General features: G+C 40.7%; 2 protein-coding genes across 2 annotated transcripts in view; both read right to left on the reverse strand.

The window, feature by feature from the left end:
- Positions 1-102: 102 nt before the first annotated feature.
- On the reverse strand, positions 103-13,764 carry LOC100562806 (2'-5'-oligoadenylate synthase 1). The gene is made up of 6 exons (XM_008105031.3): positions 13,528-13,764; positions 8,649-8,937; positions 5,011-5,195; positions 3,572-3,816; positions 2,502-2,646; positions 103-1,127 (listed from the first exon to the last, which is right to left on the reverse strand). Exons 1-6 carry the CDS (start codon positions 13,723-13,725, stop codon positions 1,083-1,085), a joined length of 1,107 nt encoding a protein of 368 aa, XP_008103238.2. The 5' UTR covers positions 13,726-13,764; the 3' UTR covers positions 103-1,082.
- A 2,910-nt stretch (positions 13,765-16,674) lies between these two features.
- The window catches only part of sema3b (semaphorin 3B), a 61,958-nt gene continuing 52,720 nt past the window's right edge, over positions 16,675-25,912 (reverse strand). The window contains exons 13-18 of the mRNA XM_008105030.2: positions 25,433-25,524; positions 25,217-25,258; positions 24,110-24,267; positions 23,646-23,701; positions 22,411-22,550; positions 16,675-21,763 (exon numbers count right to left, since the gene is read on the reverse strand). Coding sequence (XP_008103237.2) covers positions 21,302-21,763; positions 22,411-22,550; positions 23,646-23,701; positions 24,110-24,267; positions 25,217-25,258; positions 25,433-25,524 — 950 coding nt within the window. The 3' untranslated portion in view covers positions 16,675-21,301. The remainder of the gene's footprint in view (positions 21,764-22,410; positions 22,551-23,645; positions 23,702-24,109; positions 24,268-25,216; positions 25,259-25,432; positions 25,525-25,912) is intronic.

Consider the following 25,912-nt stretch of genomic DNA (forward strand, 5'->3'; position numbering starts at 1 on the left):
AACAGTCAGTATGTTACACTTTTCCAGTTGAACAGAGTGTATATTGCTGGAAATACAATACTACCCAAACTTTAAAATAGATTATGGTCATGCACATTTGGGAAGGTTTTGAATCAGATTTTATTCAGAGGTCATTTTGAGATATCAAGTTACCAGAAATATTATTCTTAATCAAACTATCAAACACAGAAAATATTACAATGTAAGTTGGAAACAAATGTTAAGGGGACAGAGTATCAGATTAAAAGTTCATAAAGCCCTAAAATGGAGAAATGTCCAAGTGCATGACGAAATGTCTGGCATATTAACTTTTGCTGAAATTTGGCTAAGGTTTACAGAATATTTGAACAGTATATATTCTGCAACTTATCTTTAGTACGTATCCTGTAAGATATAATCTGTAAAAACAATAATCAGCAATTTTTCAGGTAAAGTGGCAAAATTCAGAGAAGTCCCCTTGAATCCACATGAATAAGGGTTACACTGTTAGGAATTTCACCTGCACAATGATATGACAGCAAATATTGACTTTTCTTGTCAAATTTATTGTATTTCTTATAATTTATTTGTGCAATGTATAATTTATTTGTACAATTATCAAGCTTAATATCTAGAGCAAACAGAAGTGCTACTGAGCAACTATGCTAAAACTTAAAAAGTTTTGGAAATCTCAAACACTTTGATTATAATTTTGTATAAAGTAATGGTAGATAACTGTGTTCTTCCAGACATTTCTGGTTTCTTACGTCTATAAACCCTAGCCAATATCATTGGTGGTGATGAGTTATGGGAACTGAAGTCCCAAAACAGCCGTAAAATAACAATTCCAAAGGAAATATGACCAGCTCTAACTCTCAAAAGTAGTAGGTAAACAGTATCTTAGCTCCTAATAATATAAATGGTGGATATATTTATTCATCTAGTTCTTTAACATTGTAGTAGGCTCTGCTGATTCAGTACATGGCTTATATCTTTTCTTCTTCTTCTTCTTCTTCTTCTTCTTCATCATCATCATCATCATCATCATCATCATCTCCTCCTCCCCCTCTTTTTTTTCTGGTTCAGAAAAAACTGGTTCTGCTTCATATGATAATACAGAAACCAGGGTCATCGAATGGCTTAGCTGGCTAGAAGAGAAAAAGATGATCAAAATATTGAACATCATTTGCCAGCGTACAAATTTTAAAACTGAAAAGCTCCAATGACTTGTATTTAAGAATGTCCAAACAAAAGGATCAAGAAGGTTTCAGCAAATCCATCCCTAGGTGGCAATCCTATGCACCTTTACCTGAAAATAGGACCCACTAAATACAGTGGAAATCATTGTTTTGCAGGGATCATGAAGAGTGCATTTGGATGATTTTTTATAAACCCAACCAAATGATAGAGAAATGTTGAAAAGGCTTAGATGAAAAGTGTGTGAGTGAAATAAGTTCTCTGTGTATTGCTACGAGTAAGGCAGGAGCCATTGTTGAGAATTAGCTCTATACAACTCCATTTTAGAAAATGTATGTGCTGTTGTTAAGACCATTGACAATATGGAAAGATTAAACTAGAAAGTGTTATCGAATAATCTTTCCATGGTTTATTATGAGTTCAGATCCAACTGAAAATGTATTTATATGCACAGGGTTTAAGGATATAAGTAAGTGTTATCTTCCTTTCTATTGACTTGTTATATTAGAATGTATTGTGTTGGTTTTGGCCCCTTTCACACTACTCAAATATACCCCTGAAGTGTATATACCACTTTGATGTGGCTCAGGATATGTAGGCTCTTGAGGTACAAAACATTTCAAATTCTTTTCCAGAGACTTCTAAGTCCTCTGACCAAAGCAGAAATCCTAGGATTCCATAAGATGCAGCCATGTCAATTAAACTGAAATGAAAGTATTACAATTGTAATGGTAAAAAAGAGTTATTTGTGGTTCTAAAGATGTTGTTGTTTGCTATGGGATATTATGAAAAAGATTGGAATATGTAACAACAACAACAACAACAACAACAACAACAACAACAACAACATCTTTCCAATGACTCAGCGCATCATTATGGGATAGTTTATTCATGCAGTTCTGCCACTGCAAATCTCCCATGAAAATATGATTGTGGTTCATAAATGTCAAGATGAAGAAGAAAATATTTAAGGATCCTGATGATACTGTTAGACAGTTGAATGCATCACCTCAGAGTGTGGTGAAGTTTCCTTCTCTGGAAGTTTTTAAACAGAGGCTGTTTGAGAGTGCTTTCATTACATTTTCCTGCATGGAAGGGGGTTGGACTAAATTGTCCTTGTGATCTTCCAGTTTTATAATTCTATTGTTTTCATTGAACGCAGCACATGTGAGTGAGTCTAAAACATACTCTAGTTGTGCATGCACAATGTTTTGAGATCTTTGAACAATCAGTTGAAGATTACAAAATATTATATGAAAAATGACCCAAATGTATGTGTTTTTTAAGATGGGTATCAAAAGGAGCTCCACATGTGTCAACATTACCTGTACAAGCCAGGAACCCACAGGCTCACCACCTTTCATGCAGCATGGCATGCTTAGGCACTTTAATGCTTCCTCGGCCAACAGATTCCAACCTTTTCCCCGGGCAACATTTCCTGTTGGATCTGCTGGATCCATGATTACAGGACTATGAAGAAAAATGCACACTATATTAATGAAGTAATATTTCAGTGTATATATAATCTCTCATAAAATAACTATGAAGTAAAACACAAGTAACTATTTGATTACACTATGTAACAAAATTTGAAAAATGTTTTGTTCCTGGTTTGAAAGTGTTATTTCCTATTTAAGTGTGCTGTACTTACTTTGAAAGTTATACTCCAGAAACCTCGTTTTTGTGGCTGCCATTTTTGACCTTTCAATGCACCATTTTTAACTTTTCATATGCCATTTTTAGCCTTTTTTTGCAGACCACAAAAACAAATTTTTCCATGTTTTTATAATAGAAGCAATTAGAAAATGACATTTATAACCCAGGAACAGAAATCATATTACATAGTGTTATGAGAGAGTTAAACATCGTTATAGATTAATAACTCCTACAAATTATTAATAACTCCTACAAACTCCTTCAAATTATTTTTAAAAATATCATTGCATAATCTCATTTTAACTTTTGTGTCTTTCAGATTTTTAGCTGCATGTTTTTAAATTTGTTGTAAGCCACTTTGAGGGCCCTTCCAGATCCTTATCTGGCAGCACAGACTCATATAATCCAGTTTAAAGCAGAAAACCTGGGATCAGATCCTGGGATAGAGGGACCTGTCTGGAAGGGCCCTGAATCTCAATGTAGGAAAAAGGCAAGATAGAAACCATTACTACTACAATAATAACAACATTTTGTTTTGGTCTAGTCTAGTAGGCAATGCTGCTCTTGTGTACCGAAATGTAGATTTTGCAAATGGATAAATCTAGGCAACACAACTTTGCTGAAGACCAAATCATTGATGTCTTTAAAGAGAGATGGAAGGGAAGACAGATGGTGTCTTTGGGCAAGCTGAGAAAAGGTTCTGTCAGGAAGGGCAACAAGAGAAAGTGAGTATTCTTACCGTGTTCCCCTTAACTGTTTTTTTACATATTCCCCTATTGTAGGCACTTCAAGGCTGTAGTACTCTGTCCAATAGATGCAGAGATGTTGATATTGAACAAGCAGCACCATCACTGTGTAAAACCCTTCTGCTGTGTTGAACTGTTCTGCTTTGCCAGTTCCTTCCTCCCAAGCATAGATGGTCAGCAGTTCCAAGGCAAACTTGGATGGAAGGGGCACTGATGACTGATAAGTCTCTCTCAGGCACTGTTTCAAAAGAGAGGGAATGAAAAAAATTAAATCAAGAAGACTGAAGTTTATCAGTTTCTTGTCAATTTCCATTCTAGCAACCATCGCACATTATATAGAATTGTATGTGCATGTGTGCAAACAATCCTATTTATTTGCCAGTCTATTTATTCTGTGGCAATCGCACTGTAAAAGTGAGATTATACTTTTATGGCAAAGCTAGTAAAATTACTTTTTGGGCCATAGTTTCCAGAGTATGGCAAACTGCTAGCTGAGCTGTTTCTGGATATTGTAACTCCACAAATCAACTTTTTCAGTTCTCTGCAATACGCTATTCACTTGTGGACTTCAGCACCAGGTGGTGCCTTGTGTGCCTGAAGGAAACACCTAGATAAAACTAGTGCCAGAAAGAGGAAATAGAAACCTTAAAACAGTGTGGTTTACAGGAGTGGAAGCTTTCACATTCCTTTGTGCTTACTTACCAGTAAGCTACGTGCAACAAAAACAAATACTAGTGATTACTTATGCAAGTAATGTTATATAAAACAACATAATGTCATAACTGAAACCCATCTTAAAATCAAATGAAGGACATACCTAACTTGAAATTTTGGGATTATGTTTTCTTTTTAGCTGAAAAGATAGCATTGTCAATACCACAACTGAGGTACCAGGAGAGGGAGAAAGGCACCCTCTCTCTTTGCATTATCTATATCCCTTAACTGGAATAAATAGGATCTCTTATGATCTTGAAGCACAGATACATTTGTACATGAATTAAATATAGAAGAAGTACACTTACCTCCAAAGTTTTCTTCTGTGAGGATAAGGAAAGAGAGGAATAGTGCAGGAACTTGTTGGGATGGCAAGCCTAAGAGATCATTTACATTTTCCTCGGGGGCAGGAAAACATAAATGCCAACAGCCTTCATATTAGTCGGAGCTGTGAATCTGCTCCATGCGTTAGTCTAGACTTTAAATAAGATGTTCATAGCAGTGACCCCTGACTTTGCTAACAGGTTCAGCACTTGGATAAGCACTTGTCAAGTTCAGTTTTAAATTCATAGCTGTTTCACCACTCACTGATATGAAATCCATATTCTTCCATTGGCAGAGAAGAAGACAAAAAAAATAAAAAAATCAGAGACTGAAGCATAGACTGGGGAACCTTACTATCATACTTACTACAATCCAGAAATGAGGGACAGCTCACCTTCTTGTACATCTTGTACCAGTGCTTGACTAGACGCAACAGGTCCTTGCATTTGGCTGGGCAACGCTTTATGAAATTCCTTTGCAGCTCTGTGAAAGAAGTATTGAACTCACCAGGTTTTCCACCAGCATGAATGAGATCTATGTAAACTTTAGGATGTGGCTTGTATGTATCAGTTATTTGTCCTGAAGTAGAAACAAAAATTCAAAGTGGGTTATCATAAAACTGTATTATGTATGCTGTATTCTAAATTACAATTGGGGAACCTCTGACCCACCATCTGTGTTGGTCTTCAAATCTCATCAAACTCATGATTGCCAATGGTGGGGAGGAGTGAGTGAGTTGTTGCCCAGAACACCTGGGATGCAGGCCTGTAGCGGGGTGGGGGGGGGGGGAGTTTAGGGATTCAACCTCCCCCCCCCCCCAAATTTTTCAGGTTAAAAAAAAACTGGTTTACTCATGAATTTTAACTGATTAACCAAATCCCCATGCTAAGTCTATGAAACGCAAAAAATTAAGAGTCCCTCCAGAACTGCAAGCACTATCTCAAGCAAATATTGACAGACCTGTAGCTCTATGTGTGTGTGTGTGTGTGTGTGTGTGTGTGTTAGGGGTTCAACCCCCCCCCCCCCCCGCCTGAGTTTTTTTTCTGGCTATGGCCCTGCTTTGATGTCAAAGGTTCCCCACATTTGCTATAAACCAATTACATTATGTACAAAGATTTCAGCACCTGCCTTAGCAATAGCAAGTGGGAGGAGAGAAAAACCTTTTTTCAACTGCCTTCTTGACTGGACTAAAAGGGAGAGAAAAGGCAGCTTCCAAGCAGAAGTAGTTCTATTGCCCTTGCACAACCTATAGGAACATTGCATGTGAGGAGCATGAATCAAGGGAGCCAAACATAGTAAAACAAGGGATGAAATGTACAAACATTGAGGCAAGTGAGCTAAACTATACAGAAATGGGACAATTTGAGTCAGTTTTACTCAGGAATTAAAAATCTTAAGATGAAATCGGATGGGCTTGCATTAATAGTGAAGAAAAATGCAGCAAAAGCAGTCACAGAATATAATGCAAAATCTGAGCAAATAACATCAATAAGAATTCAGGGACAAGCTATCAATATAATCAATGTGTTGTCGAAGGCTTTCATGGCCGGGATCACAGGGTTGTTGTATGTCTTTCGAGCTGTGTGGCCATGTTCCAGAAGTATTCTCTCCTGACGTTTCGCCCACATCTATGGCAGGCATCCTCAGAGGTTGTGAGGAACCTTCTGGAACATGGCCACACAGCCCAAAAGACATACAACAACCTTATCAATATAATCATATTCCAGGTTGATGATGATGATGATGATGATGATGATGTTGTCGAAGGCTTTCACGGCTGGAATCACAGGGTTGTTGTGTGTTTTCCAAGCTGCATGACCATGTTCCAGAAGTATTCTCTCCTGACGTTTTGCCCACATCTATGGCAGGCATCATCAGAGGTTGTGAGGTATATGTGAGGTTGTGTCATATACCTCACAACCTCTGAGGATGCCCGCCATAGATGTGGGCAAAATGTCAGGAGAGAATACTTCTGGAACATGGCCAAACAGCCTGGAAAACACACAACAACCCAATCATTATTATTATTACCTTATTTCTTACCCCCCTCTCCTCATGGCCCAGGCGAGTTACAGAATAAAACACATACATATTGTAAAAATACTATAAATAAACATATTAAAAAGTATTTCTTTAAAATAGATATTAAAATACATAAACCAGAGATTAAACAAAGGACACAAGTTTAAAATTCATGCTTAAACACTGGCTGGGTAGGCATGCTGGAAGAGATAGGTCTTTAGATGATTTTTAAATTCTGGCAGCTCATTTAGATATTGGAACTCTTCCAGCAGGTCATTCCACAATCTTAGGTGGCTGATGAAAAGGTCCTCTGGGTGGTGGTTGCCAGTTGGGTTCTGGCAGTCTGGAACAGATGCCCCCCAGAGGACTTAATTATGCCCCCATGACAGAGGCAGAATAAATTTAAATATTCTGTGTGGAAGTCCATGAGGGAATTAAGTATATAATTTTTACTCCCAAAGATGTGCTAGATCTTATTTTCAGGGGATGTCTTATTTTCACATTTATTGTTGAACAAAAAAAAGTGAACATTTATTATATACTGTACAGTAGTTGTCATCACAAACCAGCATAACCAGACAAACTGTGAAATCTTATCACAAATTTCTTGTTACTACCATTATTTCAAGTACAACCATCTATGGTACGTACATTTACCAATCCTGCATGCTCTAGTGTTCTGTTCGGCAGGAAAGCTTCCAAACAAAAACTTTGCTAGGTCTTACTTTCAGGGGAGGCCTTATATTTAGCAATTCAGCAAAACCTGTACTAGATTTTATTTTCAGGGGATGTCTTAGTTTCGGGGAAACAGGGTATGAGCATTGCAGAGAGATCGATTGGTGCCTGCTGGTAGAGCACTTTGGTGTTTTCAGTGTTAAGTGAAAGGTCAAGCTTTTCATATGCTTCTGCGAAGGTGTTTAAAGTGGCTTGTAGGTCTTCCTCTGAAGGAGCACAGATTACATTATCAGCTACTCAACTGTCTCAGACCTTGAGTTAGAATGAATGAATTCATATCCATCGGTCTGTAACTTGGGCTTTACAGATTTCACAGTTCTGCCCCCATCGCCACTCACTAATCACCATGGCACTGTTGTTGGTTTTCATTTTCTTGAAAGATGCCTGTGCATGAATTTGTTTTATATGTGAAGACTGGTGCACAACTACTAGCACACAATCTTCATAGATAAGGTTCTAATGGCTATTATTAATATTAATATTAATATTAATATTATGTTCATTATGTTTATTTACACCCCACTTTTCTCTCTACCAGAAGACTCAAAGTGGCATACATTGAAGGCATTTCCATATCATTTAAATCAATAGATATACAAACATGAAAACAGAATTAAATCTCATTAGTATTAAAAACTCAGTTAAAATCCATAAAAACATATTCAAAACTGAAAACCACAGGAGCCCCTGACTTGATCTTAAAAACCTTCTTCTTTAAAAGCCTGCCTGAATAAAATGTTTTAGGCTGCTGCCAGAAGGACAGCAGGGAGGGGGCCACTCTGGCTTCCCTTGGCAGGGAGTTCCAGAGTTGAGGGGCAGCCACAAAGAAGGAAGGCCCACTCTTTCGTTCCCACCAACCGAGCTTGAGATGCAAGTGGGACCGAGAGAAGGGCCTCTCTTGAATATTTTTTCTCATGAATCCTTGTTTCCACAACAAGTCATTTTTTTCAAAATGCAATTATCACAGGGATAGTAAGTGAGGCCAATTTTTCAGAACAGGAACACAGGCAGCAAAGCAAACCCCTTCCCTATGCTATCCAAAGCTTGTGTGTGTGTGTGTGTGTGTGTGTATGTGGAGTTTCACTTTAAAAAGGACCTGTTTGGATTTACAAAGAAATTCAACTTAAGAACAAACCTACAGAATTTATCTTGTACGTAACTTGGAGACTGCCTGTAGTCTTCCCCCAAGCAATAGCTAGGGTCTTTCTTGATTAGTTTCTGAAATCAGGCAAGATTTGTGGTCATTGTAACTACAATGATGATCAAGTATCTTACCTAAAACATCAAATGCTGGAAGAACATCCACCTCAACAGCTTCATTTTTCTTTTTTGATTGGATCGTGAGTGAGAGTGAGCGTCGTAGTTCACCTTTTGACCGTGGGGGTGAGATATCAACTTGGAAAGCTAGACTCCTGCGGCAATGTTCCAGATTCTGCTCGATAATTTTGATCACAGAATCACGTGTCTGTGCCTGTTCTGCATAGCTGTCAAAGCAGTCGAGGAAGATAACCAGGTCAACATCTGAATTTTCATACAAGGTTGTCCCTTTTCCTGCAGAACCCCCCTGTAAAAAAGAATAAAAACATGGTCATTACAGGGTCATATAAAATATGATCCTGGGGCTGTATATGTTCCCCACAAAGCAGAGAAGGGCTTGGTTTTCCCATGTTGCTTTCATTATGACAACAGAAATTACTGATTAATTTTAAAAATAAGTTGCATGCATGTACTTCCTGTACTATTTAACTTCAAAGGCTCTGTTTTTCAAAACCAGCCACTTCCAGAAATGAGCTGGTGGTGGTCTGGGTGGTGTTTTGGGGAGTCTGTGCAGTAAGGAGATCCCTGGACTCATTGAAGTTGCACCCAGGATCATAGCCAGAAAAAACTTGGGGGGGGGGGTTGACACTTTTTTTTAAAGCAAATCATGAAGAGTAGTTCCATAATGCAAAATAATTTAGAAATCGGGTTCTTTTGATAAATTTCAGTGGACACTCATGGTTAATCAGTTTTGGTTAATCAGTTAAAATTCATGAATAAAACAGTTTTTTAAAAAAAAAACCCTGAAAAAATTAGGGTTACAGCACTGGTTGAACCTGTGTTTTATTCTGTCACCCAGCGTTAGGTCAATGTAAGGACATTATCCTCAGCATGGAAGTGGTTCACAGTCTAGAATAAGGCTTGAACAGAGATTGAGTGGCCACGTGCCAGAGGTACTTTGAATGCGATTTTCCTGCTTCTTGGCAGGGGATTGGAATGGATGGCCCATGAGGTCTCTTCCAACTCTATGATTCTATCATTCTAAGGTCTGCTGACTGGAAGAAGAGTCAAACCCCTCTTTCACTTTGTTTTTAAGTTTTGACAAAATTTTCTCTGGTAAATGGAAATGGCCGATTAGGTCCTCAACTCCCTTCTTTCTTAACTCATTATTTTATTTATTTATTTATTTATTTATTTATTTTATTTCCTATATTTCTATCCCGCCCTTCTCACCCGAAGGGACTCAGGGCGGCGTACAATTGGCAACAATTCAATGCCGACACATCATTAAAAACAACAACAAATAAAAATGTATTACAACCAATTAAATACAGTATAAAATATAAAACATAAAACATATGCTTAAAATCTGTTCATCCAATATCCTCCTACTTTATCCATATAACAGTCTTTGTCATTATAAGTGAAGTCCCAATTTCATCTGTTGCTTCTGAAATGGATCAACATAATTGTAATGCGTATACTATGCACCACCACTTCAATACAACCAAGTCCAGAGAAAACCCTAGACTACACACTTGCTTCTTTAGGGGAGCATCATCACAACCAACATTGCTCTGACAGCTGTACCAAAACCAGAAGATTTTCCTATTCACAGGCACATCTATTTTACTTGGATTAAGCCCCGGTGGCACAGTGGGTTAAACTGCTCTGCTGCTGAACTTGCTGAGATTGGCAAGGTCAGCAGTTTGAATCCGGGGAGCGGGGTGAGCTCCCACTCTTCTGCCAACCTAGCAGTTTGAAAACATGCAAATGTGAGTATATCAATAGATACCACTCCAGTGGGAAGGTAATGGCATTCCATGCAGTCATGCCAGCCACATGACCTTGGAGGTGTCTACGGATTCTTCGGCTTAGAAATGGAGATGAGCACCAACCCCCCAGAGTTTGATACGACTAGATTTTATGTCAGGGGAAAACCTTTACCTTTACCCTAAGCCCTCCACTACATTAATCTATTATTAAACCATCTCAAGACATCTTTTTGTGATTTCCATGGCCCCCATGGTACTACCTAATGGAAATAACAGCTAGATGAGTCTGAATTAGCTTCATACAGTTGGCATACAGACCTACAGATTTCTTTGGCCAGTGGTTGTACCTACATGTCAAAATGCATGGGAGACTTGACATATCTCATAGAACAGAGATACTCCAACATTACTCCTCTAGAAATGATTACAGATATTTTAAGATTATATTCCAGTTTGTGCATTTAACTATGACTCTGGAGATTAAGGTTCAGATCCTTGCTCAATATATAGAATATAGACTAGAATAGCTTTATTGACATTCTGCTATTGCACAACAAAATTAAATGCCTTCCCCAGCACACACCGAAAAATAACATACCCATCTCTCTACACCCCGACCACGACCGCACAGCCCCCAATGCCACACCAATGTAAAACCATTGAGTTCAACATAGCTACAGCTCTAGGATAAAGCTATCTCTCAGTCTGTTTGTCCTTGTCTTTGTCACCCTTGGAAGCCCAATGCAGGTTAAGACCTTGACATTCTTAGCCTCAGAAAACTCTGTGATAGGTTTGCCTTAGGGCTGCTATAACTCAAATTTGAAAGCACATACCAACTCCATATTCCGGCTCTATACCCGAGAACTCCATGGATGAAGGCATTTCATTTCTGGAAGTCTTGAATGGAGGTTTACAGATCTGCTCCATGTGTCTACCATGCAAATCACTTTTCTTTCTGTCCTCTAGAATGTAGGGCATTTCTAAATGACGTTTCTACTGTCCCAGATTATTTTCAAACAATTTTGGCACCAGTTGGGACTCCCCTCCCCCCAACATCAAAACTTCTGGCCTCTTTGTCAGAAGAAAAATGGCAAAAGGAAAGTATCATAATTAGAAATGTCACTATTATAACACATTGTATTCTAATCCTCAAATCAAAGCATTTAGACAATAAGATTAAGTCTTAGTTTCACTGGGTATTTTGATTTCTGAACTCTGAGGTTCCTTTCGAAGTCCACCTTAAAAAATGTGAGACTTGGCAAAAGGCGTCCCTCTAGATCGGCAAAGTTTCGCTTTCCGCAAAAAAATAGAAAGGAAACCTAAAGGAAGGCTTTTTTTTTTTTGGAGGCGTGCCAGAGGCCGAAAGCGGAGGTGGGAGTCTCAAAGGGCAAGTTATTTTACTCCAGGGTCTCTGTAGAAGTAGAGCTCAGCAGCCTAGCAGGTAGTCCTAGATTCAAGTCCGCCCCCCCACCCCCCGGCATTCTTGCGTTCACAAAGAATCCCAAGAGGCAGCCATGAGGAAAGAATTCCTGGTGAGATATTGCTAGTAAATGAACAGGCTTATCCAGCCCAAACCTTCTAGTTTGTATGGGACGACAATCACCATCATCTCACCTGTTCAGATCACAACTATACTGTAGAAATAATGCAGTTTGATTATGATGATGATGATTATATTAGTAACAGTATAATGATGTGGATCAATGCTATATAGAATCATAGGAGTTGTAGATTTACAAGGTCTTTATTCTTCTCTGTACAAATGTGCTGGTGTCACACCAAAGTACAACTCCCAGGATTCCATAGAACTGAGCAATGATAATTAAAGTGGTGTCAAACTGAGTTAATTTTTCAGTGTAGATTTTGTGCTGTATCAAAAGGAGTAGTGTGTCTCGATCAGTGGTTCTCAGCCTGTGGGTCCCCAGGTGTTTTGTCCTACAGCTCCCAGAAATCCCAGCCAGTTTACCAACTGTTAAGATTACTGGGAGCTGAAGGTCAAAACATCTGGGGACCCATAAGTTGAGAACCACTGGTCTAGATTAAAAGTGCCCCTCTATTCTGTTTTGATCAGACCTCACCTGGAATAATACTGTACCCAATTCTGGGCACCACAATTCAAGGGCACCAATTCTGGTCACCACAATTGGCAAATTGGAAGGTGTCCAGAGGAAGGCAACTAAAATGATCAAGGGTCTGGAGACCATGCCCTATGAGGAGTGGCTTAAAGAGCTGTTTATATATCCTGCCGAAGAGAGGGATGAGAGAAGACATGATCACTATGCTTAAATATTTGAAAGCACATAATAAGGAAAGGGGAGCAGGTTTGTTTTTTGTTGCCCTTGAGACTTAATAGGTTTCAGAGCAATGGGTTCAAATTAGAGAAAAGAGATTCCACCTGAACATTAGGAAGAACTTCCTGACCCACAGAACTTTCTGCCTCAGGGGTGTGGTGGAGGCTCCTTCCTTGGAGGCTTTTATACAGTGGAGAATACACAAAAAAGTATAGACTTACTGGGTGTATATGTGTGTGTGCATGCGCATACATGTGCACCCTATCCAGGACAACCCCTGGATAGCCCATGTTATTTATTCCAACTCTATGATTCTATTCTAGGAGAGAAGATGTAAAACATCTCTTCAAAATGTCACCTATGTTGCTTTTTTGATTCAGAAAGAGGGAAGCAAAGAAGAAACAGCAGTTCGATCTGGAGCTCACTGCCTCCCTGAGTGATGGAAGGTGACAAGGGCATATGTTTCTCTCCTGGGCATCCATTCACACTGCAATTACACTTTAACTGCTATGGCTCCATCCCATGCACTCCTGGGACATATAGTATAGGTCAGAGGCACCACAGGAGAACTCTCTGAATCAGATTTCTAAAGTCCTCTTCCTAAACTTCTTACTCCCAGGATTTCATAGGATGTGGTTAAATTGGAATAATCGCATTATAACAGTATAGTGTGATAGAGCCCTGAGACTTGACTATTAAAGTCAAAGACTATTAAAGAATGGAAAAGAGGGGTGTCTCCCCAGTGCTTGACATCAGGACCCATTGGTGCTTTTTCTGATAAGAGGCATTCAGTAAAAAGAGACCAGGCCCCAGAGAGGAGGGCAGGCTTACCTTGACGGTCTTGATGACCCTGGCATTCATGGAGCATTTCTCCTTCAGGAAAGAACAGATTCTATCAACAGCATCTTGGACATTTTTGCGGAAGACCTCATTGGGCAAGAGGTGGTCAGTAATATAAGAATTGAGTTTGTTGGAGGGGGTTTGGTACAGCTCCATCATTTCTCTCTGACACTGCCACAAGTCCATCATTTCTCACTGGCTGCTGCTGCTGTGCCAGATTTCCTCTCTGCTCAGTCCTTTTTATTGGCACACCCATCACTGGTGTCACACCCAAACCGTTAAGGTGGATTTGATGTGGCATTGAAGGACATTTGCTAGGCAAATACTACGTCAGGGATTTTCCATATTCGGCCTAGCTGCATTGGCATGTATCAACATCCAACAAAATCCCAAATCCATCTTTACGACTATGACCATTGTGTGGATTTAGGATTTTGTAGGATTCTATTTCTGAGTCTCTATAGAATTAACACCACATTTTAGCGTAGTGATTTTGAGGTCTCGACATCAGTTTTATCTGAGTTGCTGTAGAATTACTACAGTTTGACACCACTTTAACTGCCCTAGTAGTTTGGTGAGGCACCAACAATATTTGCTAGGTATAGTTAAAGGTCTTGTAAATCTACATCCCCCATGATTCCATAGTACTGAGCCATGGCAGTTAAAAGTGGTGTTAAACTGTATTAATCTGGCAGTGTAGATTCACTCAATGATAGCACCTGCACTGAAAACACTATTCCAAAATGTGATTTTTTTGTAGAGACTCAATTTTTTTGAACATTTACTAGAAGTGCAGTGCCAAAGATTTCATGAGGAAGGAGTGACATAATGGGTATAATACCCTGTTTTCCCGAAAATAAGACCTACTCTGAAAAGCCCAAGCATGATTTTTCAGGATTTTTGAGGATGCTCAAAATATAAGCCCTAATTCAAATAATAAGTCATACAGTAGTTATAGTTCATTAAAGAGTCAATTTAAATAGTGTCCCAGCAGCTATACGTAGGCCCTAATGCAGGGGTCCCCAAACTAAGGCCCGGGGGCCACATGCGGCCCATCCAAGCCATTTATCCGGCCCCTGCAGCACCGGCTCCCTCCTCCTCCTTCACCTGGTGCGCGCCTTCCAAAGCTTTGCTTATTTATAATGGCATTTTAATTATTATTTAATTAATTATTAATTATTAAGGGGTGTTTTGCTAGTGTTTTTGGTGCACAAAAGCAGAAGGGGGTTGGACTAAATAGCACAAGGGGTCTCTTCCAACTCTCTTTGTTGTTGTTGTTGTTGTTGTTGTTGTTGTTGTTGTTATTGGCACAAAGACATAATATAACACAGGAAATGAGATCTATATGCTGGATTTCGAATCACAAAATCACAAGTCGAATGTTTCCCAAGCGTTTAGGGCTCTGTGATATTTATTATTATTATTATTATTATTATTATTATTATTATTATTATTATTATTATTATCAACAACAACATTGAGGCTGGGTGGCCATCTGTCAGGGGTGCTTTGTTTGTGCTTTTGGTGCACAAAGGCTGAAGGGGTTGAACTAAATGGTCCAACCCCCTTTATTATTTTGATGATGATGATGATGATTATTAACATAGAGGCTGTATTTGTTCCCATTTTGTTTTTTACTTTAAAATAAGATATGTGCAGTGTGCATATGAATTTGTTCATAGTTTTTTAAAAAACTATAGTTCGGCCCTCCAACGGTTTGAGAGACCGTGAACTGGCCCCCTGTTTAAAAAGTTTTGGGACCCCTGCCCTAATGGATCCTTTGGAACAAATATTAATATAAGAACCTGTCTTATTTTCAGGGAAACAGGGTATCTATAGGGGGGATAATTTCAATACTTGTCTGATTTGGAGTAGACCCTTTGAAACAAAGAGGCTGCTTAATCCCAACAATTTCAACACCTCTGCTATAGGCAGGACTAATATTGGTATAGTGCTTCAAAGACTGTAGTCTTTGTCTGGAAAAGGTTGAAAAACCCCCCAACAGAATCATCATTAGAAACATAACTATTATTAAAAAATAGTTTTGGAACCCTACAATGAAAGCATGTAAACAAAAATATTAAATTGGGTAACTTGGTTTCTGAAATTCGGGGTCTGCTGTTCATGGGATTTTTAAGTCCACCTTAAAAAATGCCTAGACTTCAAAAGGAATCCCTCTAGTTCAGCAAGAAATGAAACTTAAAGGTTAGAAACGAAAGTTAAAGGAGAGCCGGTGAGGAGGGAGTGTCAAAGGACAGGCTTTTGCCACAAAGGCTTGGGCAGAAGCAAAGCTCAGCAGGAAAGGAGATCAAGCAGCATTCAAGGTCATCTCCAAAAGGCAGCAACGAGAAAATACTTCCGTTATGAGGCCCTTCTGGGCTTTGAACAGACGAAGTTTGTATGAGACAACAACTCCCACCATCCCACCTCTTTGGATGGTAGCCAAGAGAGGAAGCATAGAACACTCCTTCCAAACGTCATTGTCACCCATAACATTTTTATATATAAAAAAGAGGGATCCCCTTTTATCCTCATAAAGTGGTGCAATCTGGACGAAGCTTCTGTTTACTGGATGCCACTCATCCTGAAGTTGACTTTGAATTGTGGGACACCTTTGACTGAGAGGCCTCCAAGATTCCCCGTCTTCCAAGTCTTGGGAGCTCAGAACACTGGTTTCTTGATGCAATCTACCTGTAGTGTGGTCTCCTTCTTTTTCTATAGCTTTCTTAATGAGTCATGCCCTCATGTATGCCCTAGGTAGGGCTGCTTCCGTTTCTTCATCTTACAAATTGATTAGCACCAACGACTCACATCTTTGTTCGTAGCATATCCATAATTCAATTCCAGCTGTTATCACTGTGTGCACTAAAGTCTGACTTATGGCAACCCTATGGTGCACCTAATCACAGTTTTTTGCCAAGCTTTGTTCACAGGGGATTTACCTTTGCCTCCTCTGAGGCTGAGAGAATGTGACTTGCACAAGGTCATCCAGTAGAACCACGAATAGAGAACATGGTCTAATTCCATGAAAACCATTCAGTTCCTATGGTAATAATGACCATTTTGGAGGCAGTACCTGTCATGTGTGCAGTTCTTTTGTGTGTGAGATTCCTGCTAATAGAAAACAAACACAAAACATTAAAATGACTGCTTTATTGTGTTAATACGTACCCACCACATCATAATTGGCACATTCTGGGATTAAGAGACCCATCTTGATTTACCTATAATTCCACAAGGCCATCTCACCTTTCTTGCAACTTCTTTTAATTTTTCTATTCTCCTGACCTTCATTCCTTTTTGCTTTAGAGTTTGCCATTGGCACAGATGACATATATATGTAGTAATGCAAAATTAGTAGTGGAGCATTTCCAAAGCCAGCTTACACATCTGTTACTTTTCAATATGAAAAACTTGGTTGTCAACATGCTAGAATCCCAAAGTGCTAGTGGCTACATTGGAAATACTGTATACTTATTCTTCCTGAGCAAATGGGAATAAGAGAAGAGGATGGAACCTTTGAAAACAACACATAGGAACTGCTTGATAAGTAGCAATTACATTCAGTTTTGCCTTGTACATGTGTATGTGCATCTTTTAAAATAATAGAAGCAACTTTGTCCTCTTGACTTAATTAGGTTTTTTTCTACAAATCTTTGAAGTGACACAGCAGCCTTGCCCAATCTGGCATCCCTTTGATGCTTTGGGACTACAACTCCCACCATTCCTGTTACCATGAGCTATGTTTTCTTGGAATTGCAGGCCAACACATCTTGAGGACACCAAGTTGGGGAAGACTGCTGTACAGATACAAAGAAATGTGAGCCATCCTGGCTGTAAAAATTACACATACACATAGCTTATGGTATTCTCATTTAAATACAGGCAAATGGCTTTCTCCCTCTTCTAATTCTTTACAGGAGGGAAAAGTCTACATTGTACATACCTTTATTTTTCACATCTGCCATACACAGTATATGCAGCAAACTTAGGAGGCTGGCTGCAGACATGGCCATTACCATCTCACTTCACAAAGCCTTCTCCTTAAAACCCTTAGGAAGTGCAAATCAAACTCATTCATGGCACAGCCAGCCCTTCTCCATGCAACAAAATGAGGGGGGAGGTTGTGATCCTTTTTGGGGAGAGGAATCACAATTTTCTCCCTCATTTTGGTTCTTTGCAGGGATGCTCTGGGTTGTCCCCTTTCACCAAAGAAAGATGCAGCAGCGGTCGCAAGGTGAATACTGTCCTGAGGTGGATAATATCTTAAGTACACTGCCAGCATCATTTGGAGCCATTAGCAGCGGTTCCTAAGCACAGATGCAGTTATTTGGTATTTGCTAGAACTAACTTTATGATTATCTTGACAAATCAATCCAGTAAATAATGTAAGTACTCATACCATTTTTTTCATAGGAAAGTGTTAAGTCTATTCAGAGTAGGAACTGTACCCTCCTCTTTGCTAAGGACAAAACATACTTCTTAATTCCTAGGTCCACAAGGGCAGCTGGACAGTGGCTGGGCATCCCTACTCAGAGTATTTGTGGGGAGTACAGCTATGACTTGCAAGTTCTCACTGCCTTTAGTATCCAGGGCAAAGGCACCATGTGGGGAGGCATTGGTGAAAAGACTATGTTACTACTGGCACAAGCAGGGATTACACCAGCATAAGCCAACAGTTGTGGCCATAGTTGTGCATCTCAGAGTGCAAGGAGGTCTGATCCCTCTTTGTAGTATGCTTCACAGCTGGGCCTACCAAGCTCTTCCAAACTACTTACATGCTTGCTTACTTGAGGCTATTGCTGCCATTCTGGCAGTGGGAACCAAGAGATATGCCTCTCTCTCTCTCGTCTCTATCAGGCATTGGTCCTGCTATGGCAGTGAACAGGGTGACAGGAAATGAAGATACTGGAAATGTATCTTTCTCATAACACTGTTTTTCCTTGTTCTTTAACGCATATCTCCCTCTCAGTAGCCATTAGTATTCACAGACTTCAGTCATAAGGTCTAAAAGTCATGGTAGACTATAAATCTGGGATCATGTGTTTACTGCTTCTTTTTACCATGTGTGTTTCTACACATGACTCCCATAGAGCCCGAAGTTTGTGGCAGCTGGTAGCTTCCATATCAGTAGCTTGCTAAATGAACTCCAGGCTTTATCTTGAGCTTTAAAGAAGTGACCCCTGTCCTCAGAATAGTCCACTACCTTGGACAGCATTTTCTGAGTCAGATTAAAATGCAGACTGGGTTCATCTCCTTGCTGACACGAGAGCCATGGCTTACAGTGCTGCAAAGGAACGTAATGATTTTAGATGTATGTCCTGAAAGAGTAGTGCATGTATAGTATAATTGTTCCTTCTTAAGTCATAGCTTGCCCCAAAGGAGAAAAGAAAAATAGTGGGAGCAGAGTCCGTTTGTAGAGTATTTCAGTATTCAGAATCTGACTTTAAAATCCTGAAGCCACAGCAGCAGAGACTACCCTAGAGCTAAAAGGAAGTAAAAGACAAAGAATGATTCAGTATTTTGAAAGAAAATAATACAGTGTCAGAATTCATTAAGGCTCCAAATGGTCTAATCGTCTCAGACTTTTCTCACCAACAGGAGAATTGAGGGAAGCCTGCATCCAAGAAGGTCAAGCGTGGAGCAGGGTGCTGAGAGCCAGAGGGCCCTAAAGAAGGCATGCTTTTCTGACTTGCACACTGAATGCACATTATAAACAGCTATTTGTTCCACTCTGTTCCCAAAGACTGGATTCTGCTCACTTTCAGCCAGACCAACGAGTTCCAACTCTATCTTTCCATAATGCATTGTACACCACAGGCACTGCTTGTATACCATAAATCAGAAAGTACATTAGCTGCAGAGAAATACTCCCTAAATCCCAGAACAATCTAAAACCATTTCACAGATGAAAATTGGGATGTTGTTGCAAAGCAATATCAGAGTATGGTCAAGGCACACAACTGGGAAGAGGGCTGCAGAAGTTTGCTTTTGTCTAAGCCAGTGATTCCCAAAGTGGGCGCTACCGCCCCCTGGTGGGCGCTGCAGCAATCCACAGGTGATGGCCACAGGTGCATTTGCTATAGGCAATACATATATCTTTGTGTTTAATTGCTATTAAAATAAAATAAAAATTAATTTCCAAGGGGCACTGAGTAATATTTTTTTCTGGAAAGGAGGCAGTAGGCCAAATAAGTTTGGGAACCACTGGTCTAAGCCAACTCTCAATTCCACCATCTCTGTCTCTCTCTGTCTCTCTGTCTCTCTCCCCCCCCCCCCCGGTTAAATTGTGTACAAACTATTTTTGCACTCAGTTGGTAACAATTTTGTGTGTGTGTGTCAGGAGCAACTTGAGAAACTGCAAGTCACTTCTGGAGTGAGAGAATTGGCCATCTGCTGAGGACAATGAGAAAGCAGGAAGAAAGAAGACTGAAAAACTGGGACATTTGAAAACAGCTGAAAAAGTGGATGGACAAAGAATTCATTGGTCTGTGACTGCCAAATTGGGATGGGTATATAGATTATTTACCTGTAATTGCATTTTGCTTTCTAAAGTGAAGGATAAGAAATGGATTGAATGAATAGACAGCTGATACTTTCTTGAACATGGGATGTGATACTATTTCCCACTATGCCTCAGACAACAGGCTTGTTTAGGGGTCCCAGGACAAAGGGACAGCTTGGGAGGTTGACAGATTGGGCTTCAGCCTCACCGTTGGATGGAGTCCTCATAAAGGTTTTCTCATAGTAGAGGTTTTTCTTCCTGGTTTGCTCCCTGAAAAAGACACTGGCTAAACACACACACACACACACACACACACACACACACACACGTGTGTGTGTGTGTGTGTCAGAGAGAGGGGGAGGGAGGGGGAGAGAGAGAGAGGAGTGAGAGCAGTATGTACTGTTTAGTTACTTGTCCATTTCCCTCCTTCTTTCATCTTCACTTCCATCTCCATGTATCATATATGTAAGATACATGCCCAAGAAAATCTGTCAGTAATGTACCCATAGTCTTTTGGGTAACAGCAGTCTTGTTCCTTCAGTCAGAAGCAAAATTCTAGTGGATCATTGTATAGTGGGTTTACATTCATCAGTAAACAATCTGTTAATAAATATATCAGTGGTTCTGTTGTGTCTCTGGGGGTGGGACTCACACTGCTACACATATGCACACAAGGCTGGTGGACTGGGGGAGATGTTAAGGGAGGAAGAGGAAAGGGAGCAAACAGCCTTCTTTTTGAGGAAGAGTTTTGAGCATGGGATTCAGCTCCCTTTGCAAGGGGCTCCATGAGGCTGTTTTGTCACTGGGAAATGTCTGAGCACCAATTAAGGCTCCACAGCTGGAGGTTGGATCAAAAACGAAACCTCAGGCAGTCAGTGAATGGAAATGAACCACAACTCCTGCCAACTTTAATTCCCACTGCACAGGGCACCCAGGAGATGGCCTTTTGGTTCATTTGGCCTTTGGAGGCCAGTGCCTCCATCTTTGGCTGTGAATTGTGGAACAGGCAGGGTGAAGAACTCTTTGTCCTATCAGGTTCCATTGTTCATGCCAAGTTCAGAAGGGGAGCAACTAAGTGGCTATGATGACAACAACACTTCCTCTACAAGCTACACATGAAGGCAGGAGGTAAGGAAGTTCTCTCCCTGCAAAACAGATGGGTCACTCCAGCTCCTGACTTGTCTTTCTCCTCTCCTGTCAGTCACACTCTCACCCTGCCCCTCCCAGCCATAGACGTTGTCCAGCTGTGGCCTTTGCAGGTCACCAGAAGTCTGTGCTCCGGGGTCCTCTTTCTGAACGGGGAACTTCATGTGTTCTTCGGCTGCGGGCTCTTTTCTTCTCCTCTAAGTACTTCCACTTGTGGTTTTTGGCCTTGACACTAAGTGGAGGGGGCAGCAGTGGCTTTCTCTTGGGCTGCTGGTTCTTGCGGCTCCACAGTTGCTCACAGACCTGGTCCATGGTGCTGAGGTTGGGGTGATCTACCAGTTGCAGGAAGTCTTGGTACCAAAGCTTGCGATGGAAGGGCTGTGTGGGTTCCTCTTCCCAAGAGAGGGAGATAGTTTCAGCCTGCTGGGCATTGATGACTTCAAGCCTGAGATGCAACAAATTCTGGGTAAAGCCATGCTCTGTGGCTTGGCAGTGGTAGAGGCCGGCATCTTTGCGCTGCACACTTCGCAGCAGGACTCCCCGCTCCATCTTGATGACTCGATCGTCCCACAACACCTGAATGTCAACACAAGAAAGAGAAATGGATTTCTGGGAACAGAACTGGAGATCAGAAATCAGGATGGGTGAGAGATTGAGAGGAGGTAGGTGAGCATTAGCAATCAAGAGGCAAATGGTCACATTAACAGCAATTCTATTTGAAAACAGGTTCAAAGTAGGGGCAGGCAAAGTGTGGCTCATGGTCTGAATGCAGCCCTTTGATCCCATTTTTGTGGCCTCTGAATCTCCCCATTCCATAATAAAGGTCATCTTTTAGGCCCAAACCACACAGAAAAATACGCAAATGTGTGAAAACATACAAAATACCCCCACATAAAGAGCTCAGTATTCTACCCATAATAACTCAAATATTTCCTTTCACCATTTTGAGAGGGACTGCAGAGGGAAAAGGAAGGTATTTGGGCTTGCTATAGGATGGAAGTGTGGTCTATAAGGACATCTGGGAGCATACTGGCCCCTGACCCCAAAGAAGTTGCTTACTACTGTGGTAAAGGATGGGCCTTAATCTGAGAAGGAGCGAGACAAAGGGAAATGGAAGCAGGAGCATCATTTCCTCTTGTATCCCACAGCCATAATTTGATTTTGCCAGGCTTGTTTCTATTTTGTTCTGTCAGTCTACTCTCACACAACAGCCAGACTCATACCTCCTTCCACGGGGCACTGCTGGTTTTCTGGTATGTCCACATAATCTGGGCCTGCAGGGATTTAGGAAGACACTCCAGGAAGGCACTGCTGCCCTCTACTCCATACAGCTTCTTTTCCTGCACACTGTTTCGTTGGGGATCTGAACAGATACATTAGGGGCAACATAACATAAGTGATGGAATGCTGCTAGCAGTGAACACAGTAAGGCGAGGATAGGTAGGAGCAAACATAGATATCCAAGATAGAGATAAAGCCTGACTGAATGCCAGTTGTACCTTGTTGGCAAAAAAAGGCCACAGTTCCTGGTACACAGTTGTATGCATCCTTACAGTATATGGTTTCAGGATGAAGTACTGGCTATATGTGGAGCTTCACTATTTTAAGATACAAAGGATTTGTACATGGAAGGGAATTATTCCCCTTGCAAACAAGCAAAAACCCTTACACTGTGAGTCACTTCTGCTTAAAGCACATGAAGATAATTTTGGAAAGTCCAAGTGCTAATATTTTGTTGCCAGAAAATGCCCCCCCAAACAAACCCCCAAACAAACAAAATCAAAACTGAAAGAGGTTAGGGATGTGGGCCACAGAGTTATATCTCCTTGCAAACCTACAATACCTGAAAGCTTCTAGGAGATAACAGTTGTGTTTTTGTCTGGAAATTTACATTTCAAAGGCTATCAAGGGTTCTGAAAGATAGCCATGGGCCTCTGGGTCCATCCTCACCTCAAAGCATGGATTCTACTCAGTGGTCTTTTATTACTCGGCTATCTATTTTGATAAAACAGTACATCCAGTCACAAATATTTACTAATCTTTCAGATTACTATATAGAAAAAGGTCAGGAAGCTATTTAAACAAAGTAGATTCAAGTTGTCCATTCCAAGTTAGGGCAACTTGCTCCCAATAGCAAAGTAACTGACAGACTTGTAAACTCCCTATCTGCCAATGTGTCCTGGTGTTAAATCTTGTGCATCAAATTTGAGAAAAACAGTGAGTGAAGGCAAGGAATGGGAGAATTGTGGTGAGAAGAAATATATTTACTCATTGTACCAATAGTCAAAGTCAGCATGGTGTAGTGATGTGATCACTGCAATGAGCCTGGAGACCAGGGTCTGAATCAAAGGCAAAGGGCAAACCCCCTCTGAACAAATCTTGTGATAGGTTTGTCTTAGGGTTGTCATAAACCAGAAACAATCTGAAGGCACAAAACAAGGGATTTAAACACACTCACCTCCAGAGCACAAGGTACTGGGATCTCCATTCCTCACATCCTGGCGCCGGAACCGCCTATCAGATGAGAGAAAGAAACAAATAGTCAGGGAGCTGGGAACTTTCTGTTTCTACCTGAGGGCTTCTCCTCTGAACTTTCCCAATTTTCCATGCAGGAGCCATACAAGAGGAGCAATCCAGTAATAACAATCTAGAGATGAATCTTTAGTATGTGTGGCAAGTTTGCATAGAGTAATGCCAGTTACATAATGTAATGGAAGTTACATAATCTCTGGACCTTTTCAGGACTATCAGAAATCATTGCTTTCAAACAGAGAAGAATTGTGCACATGTCAAGCCTACAAATGGAAATGTTAGGGTTTTCATTTGAGGTTCAGCAATTAAAAAATGGTTCAAAGCCGAAAACAGGCTCTGTCCTCCCCACACTGCCCATCATCAAGAGGAGGTTTCCTGGCCTGCCATTACCTTTTGGTGTTGTGCATGTAGCGAGTGCAGGAAGTGCCATCCCAAGCACAGTAAGGGTCCCTTGCAAGGCAGCATTCTGCACAGGCTTTGCCATAGATCCCACAACGATGCAAAGGCAGCTGGGAGATGGCTGTCCTGGAGCCCACATAGAGCTGTTGCTGTGAGATGACAAAGTAACTTAGCCTTATTAAAATCATCTAAGTGCTTTCTGCAGTCACATCACATTCAATAGTATGATCCAACCTAGACCACCCTTCTCTAGAGAGAGGAAAGGCAAGAGTTCTCCCTGGTTTGGTGTGGGAAATGGTAGCCAGGCCCTTGGCCAATCTTGTGCTTTTGGACAATGACTGATAGATGGAAGCAGACAGAAGCAGCCTCTTTGTTCTCATGGGAGAAGTATTCTTCTTCTGCTCCTAAACTCCCATATCCCATTTAATCAGATCTTGACTTAATTTCCCTTTTATTCCAGTCATTCCTAGCAGAACATCAGTCCCATTTCTCATGAGACCCACTTCCCCAACGACATCACCCAGAACTTGTCTGATTTTGGAATCCCAGCAAGGTTTGGAATACTAAAGATCTCCAGGTAGTATTAGGTTGAAAATTACCCATGACAGAAACCTTAGAGAGATGCTAGCACTCAGTACCAACAATACTTAGCTAGATGGGTCAATTATCTGACTCAGTATAAGCCAATTTCCTATGTTCCGCATTGTAGAAAATGGTGAGCTACAATGAAAGCAATGATTCATCAACCAATGGGAGAAAAAAGTCAAAAGAGTAATTTCCAAATCACAGATAAGGGATTCAGAGTAGAAGGTCCCTTAAATTCTATAGATTAACCTCTCAGTCATCATGACTATTGAACCACTGATTGGGAGATTCTGGATGTTGTAGTTCAAAAGAGTTAACATTACAAAGCACATAGATGGATATCAAAGGATGTATGGAAAAAGCTGGGACAGAATTAATATTATCACGAGGAAAAATATACATGCATTCCAGTCCCTATTCAGGGCCTAATGGATATTATTCTTTCTCTGGCAGTATTTATTCAATAAAACTAGAATATCTGTAAGTTGCTTTTTGGGTCAAAGTACCACATACCCGCTTGGAGGAGATTTGTATGCTGGTAACTGGAGTAGGGTCCTGTCAATAAAGAGGGGAAAAGGGAAAGTAACATGTCTGGATTGCTGGTAACCTCTATTCCCAGATATCCTCTCAATGACTGCTCATTTGCAATCAAGGATCCAAGCATCTTCCCAGAGTACCCAGGGTTTTGCCTCAGTTCCAGCCCACCTCTCTCCTTTTGGCCAAACCTACCTTGAACACTTGCAGCTCCTCCAGCAGCAGCTCCTCCATGTTTTGCCAAGTCTCCTTGGGCACAGAGACCACCTTCAGGACTGTGCCAACATCTGCCAGGCAGGGGGAAAAGTAAGACAACAGCACTCAAATAAGGAGGTTGCAGGCAGGTAGAGAATTTTTACTTGCTATAAATACAAATAAATGGAACAAATCAGGCATAGACTCTCTTTAGAAGACAAGACAACTGAGGCTGTTTTGTTTTGAAGCGATGGCTCACTAGAAAAGATTATAATGCTTGGTAAGACGGAGGTCTAGGAAAAGAGGCAGGCCTGCATTCCAGATTCATTCATAGGGTTGCCATAAGTCAAAGTTCACTTGATGGCAGCAAACAAAAAAGAGTATTTCTCTGGAAGCTCTGTAGAATTATTACTCTCGCCTCCATTCTTTGCATATCAGGAAAGTTTTCCCAGAGGCCAAGCAAAGGCTAACAGCCAAACT

Source organism: Anolis carolinensis, chromosome 2 (assembly GCF_035594765.1).
Source record: "Anolis carolinensis isolate JA03-04 chromosome 2, rAnoCar3.1.pri, whole genome shotgun sequence".
Classification (NCBI taxonomy): Eukaryota; Metazoa; Chordata; class Lepidosauria; order Squamata; family Dactyloidae; genus Anolis; species Anolis carolinensis.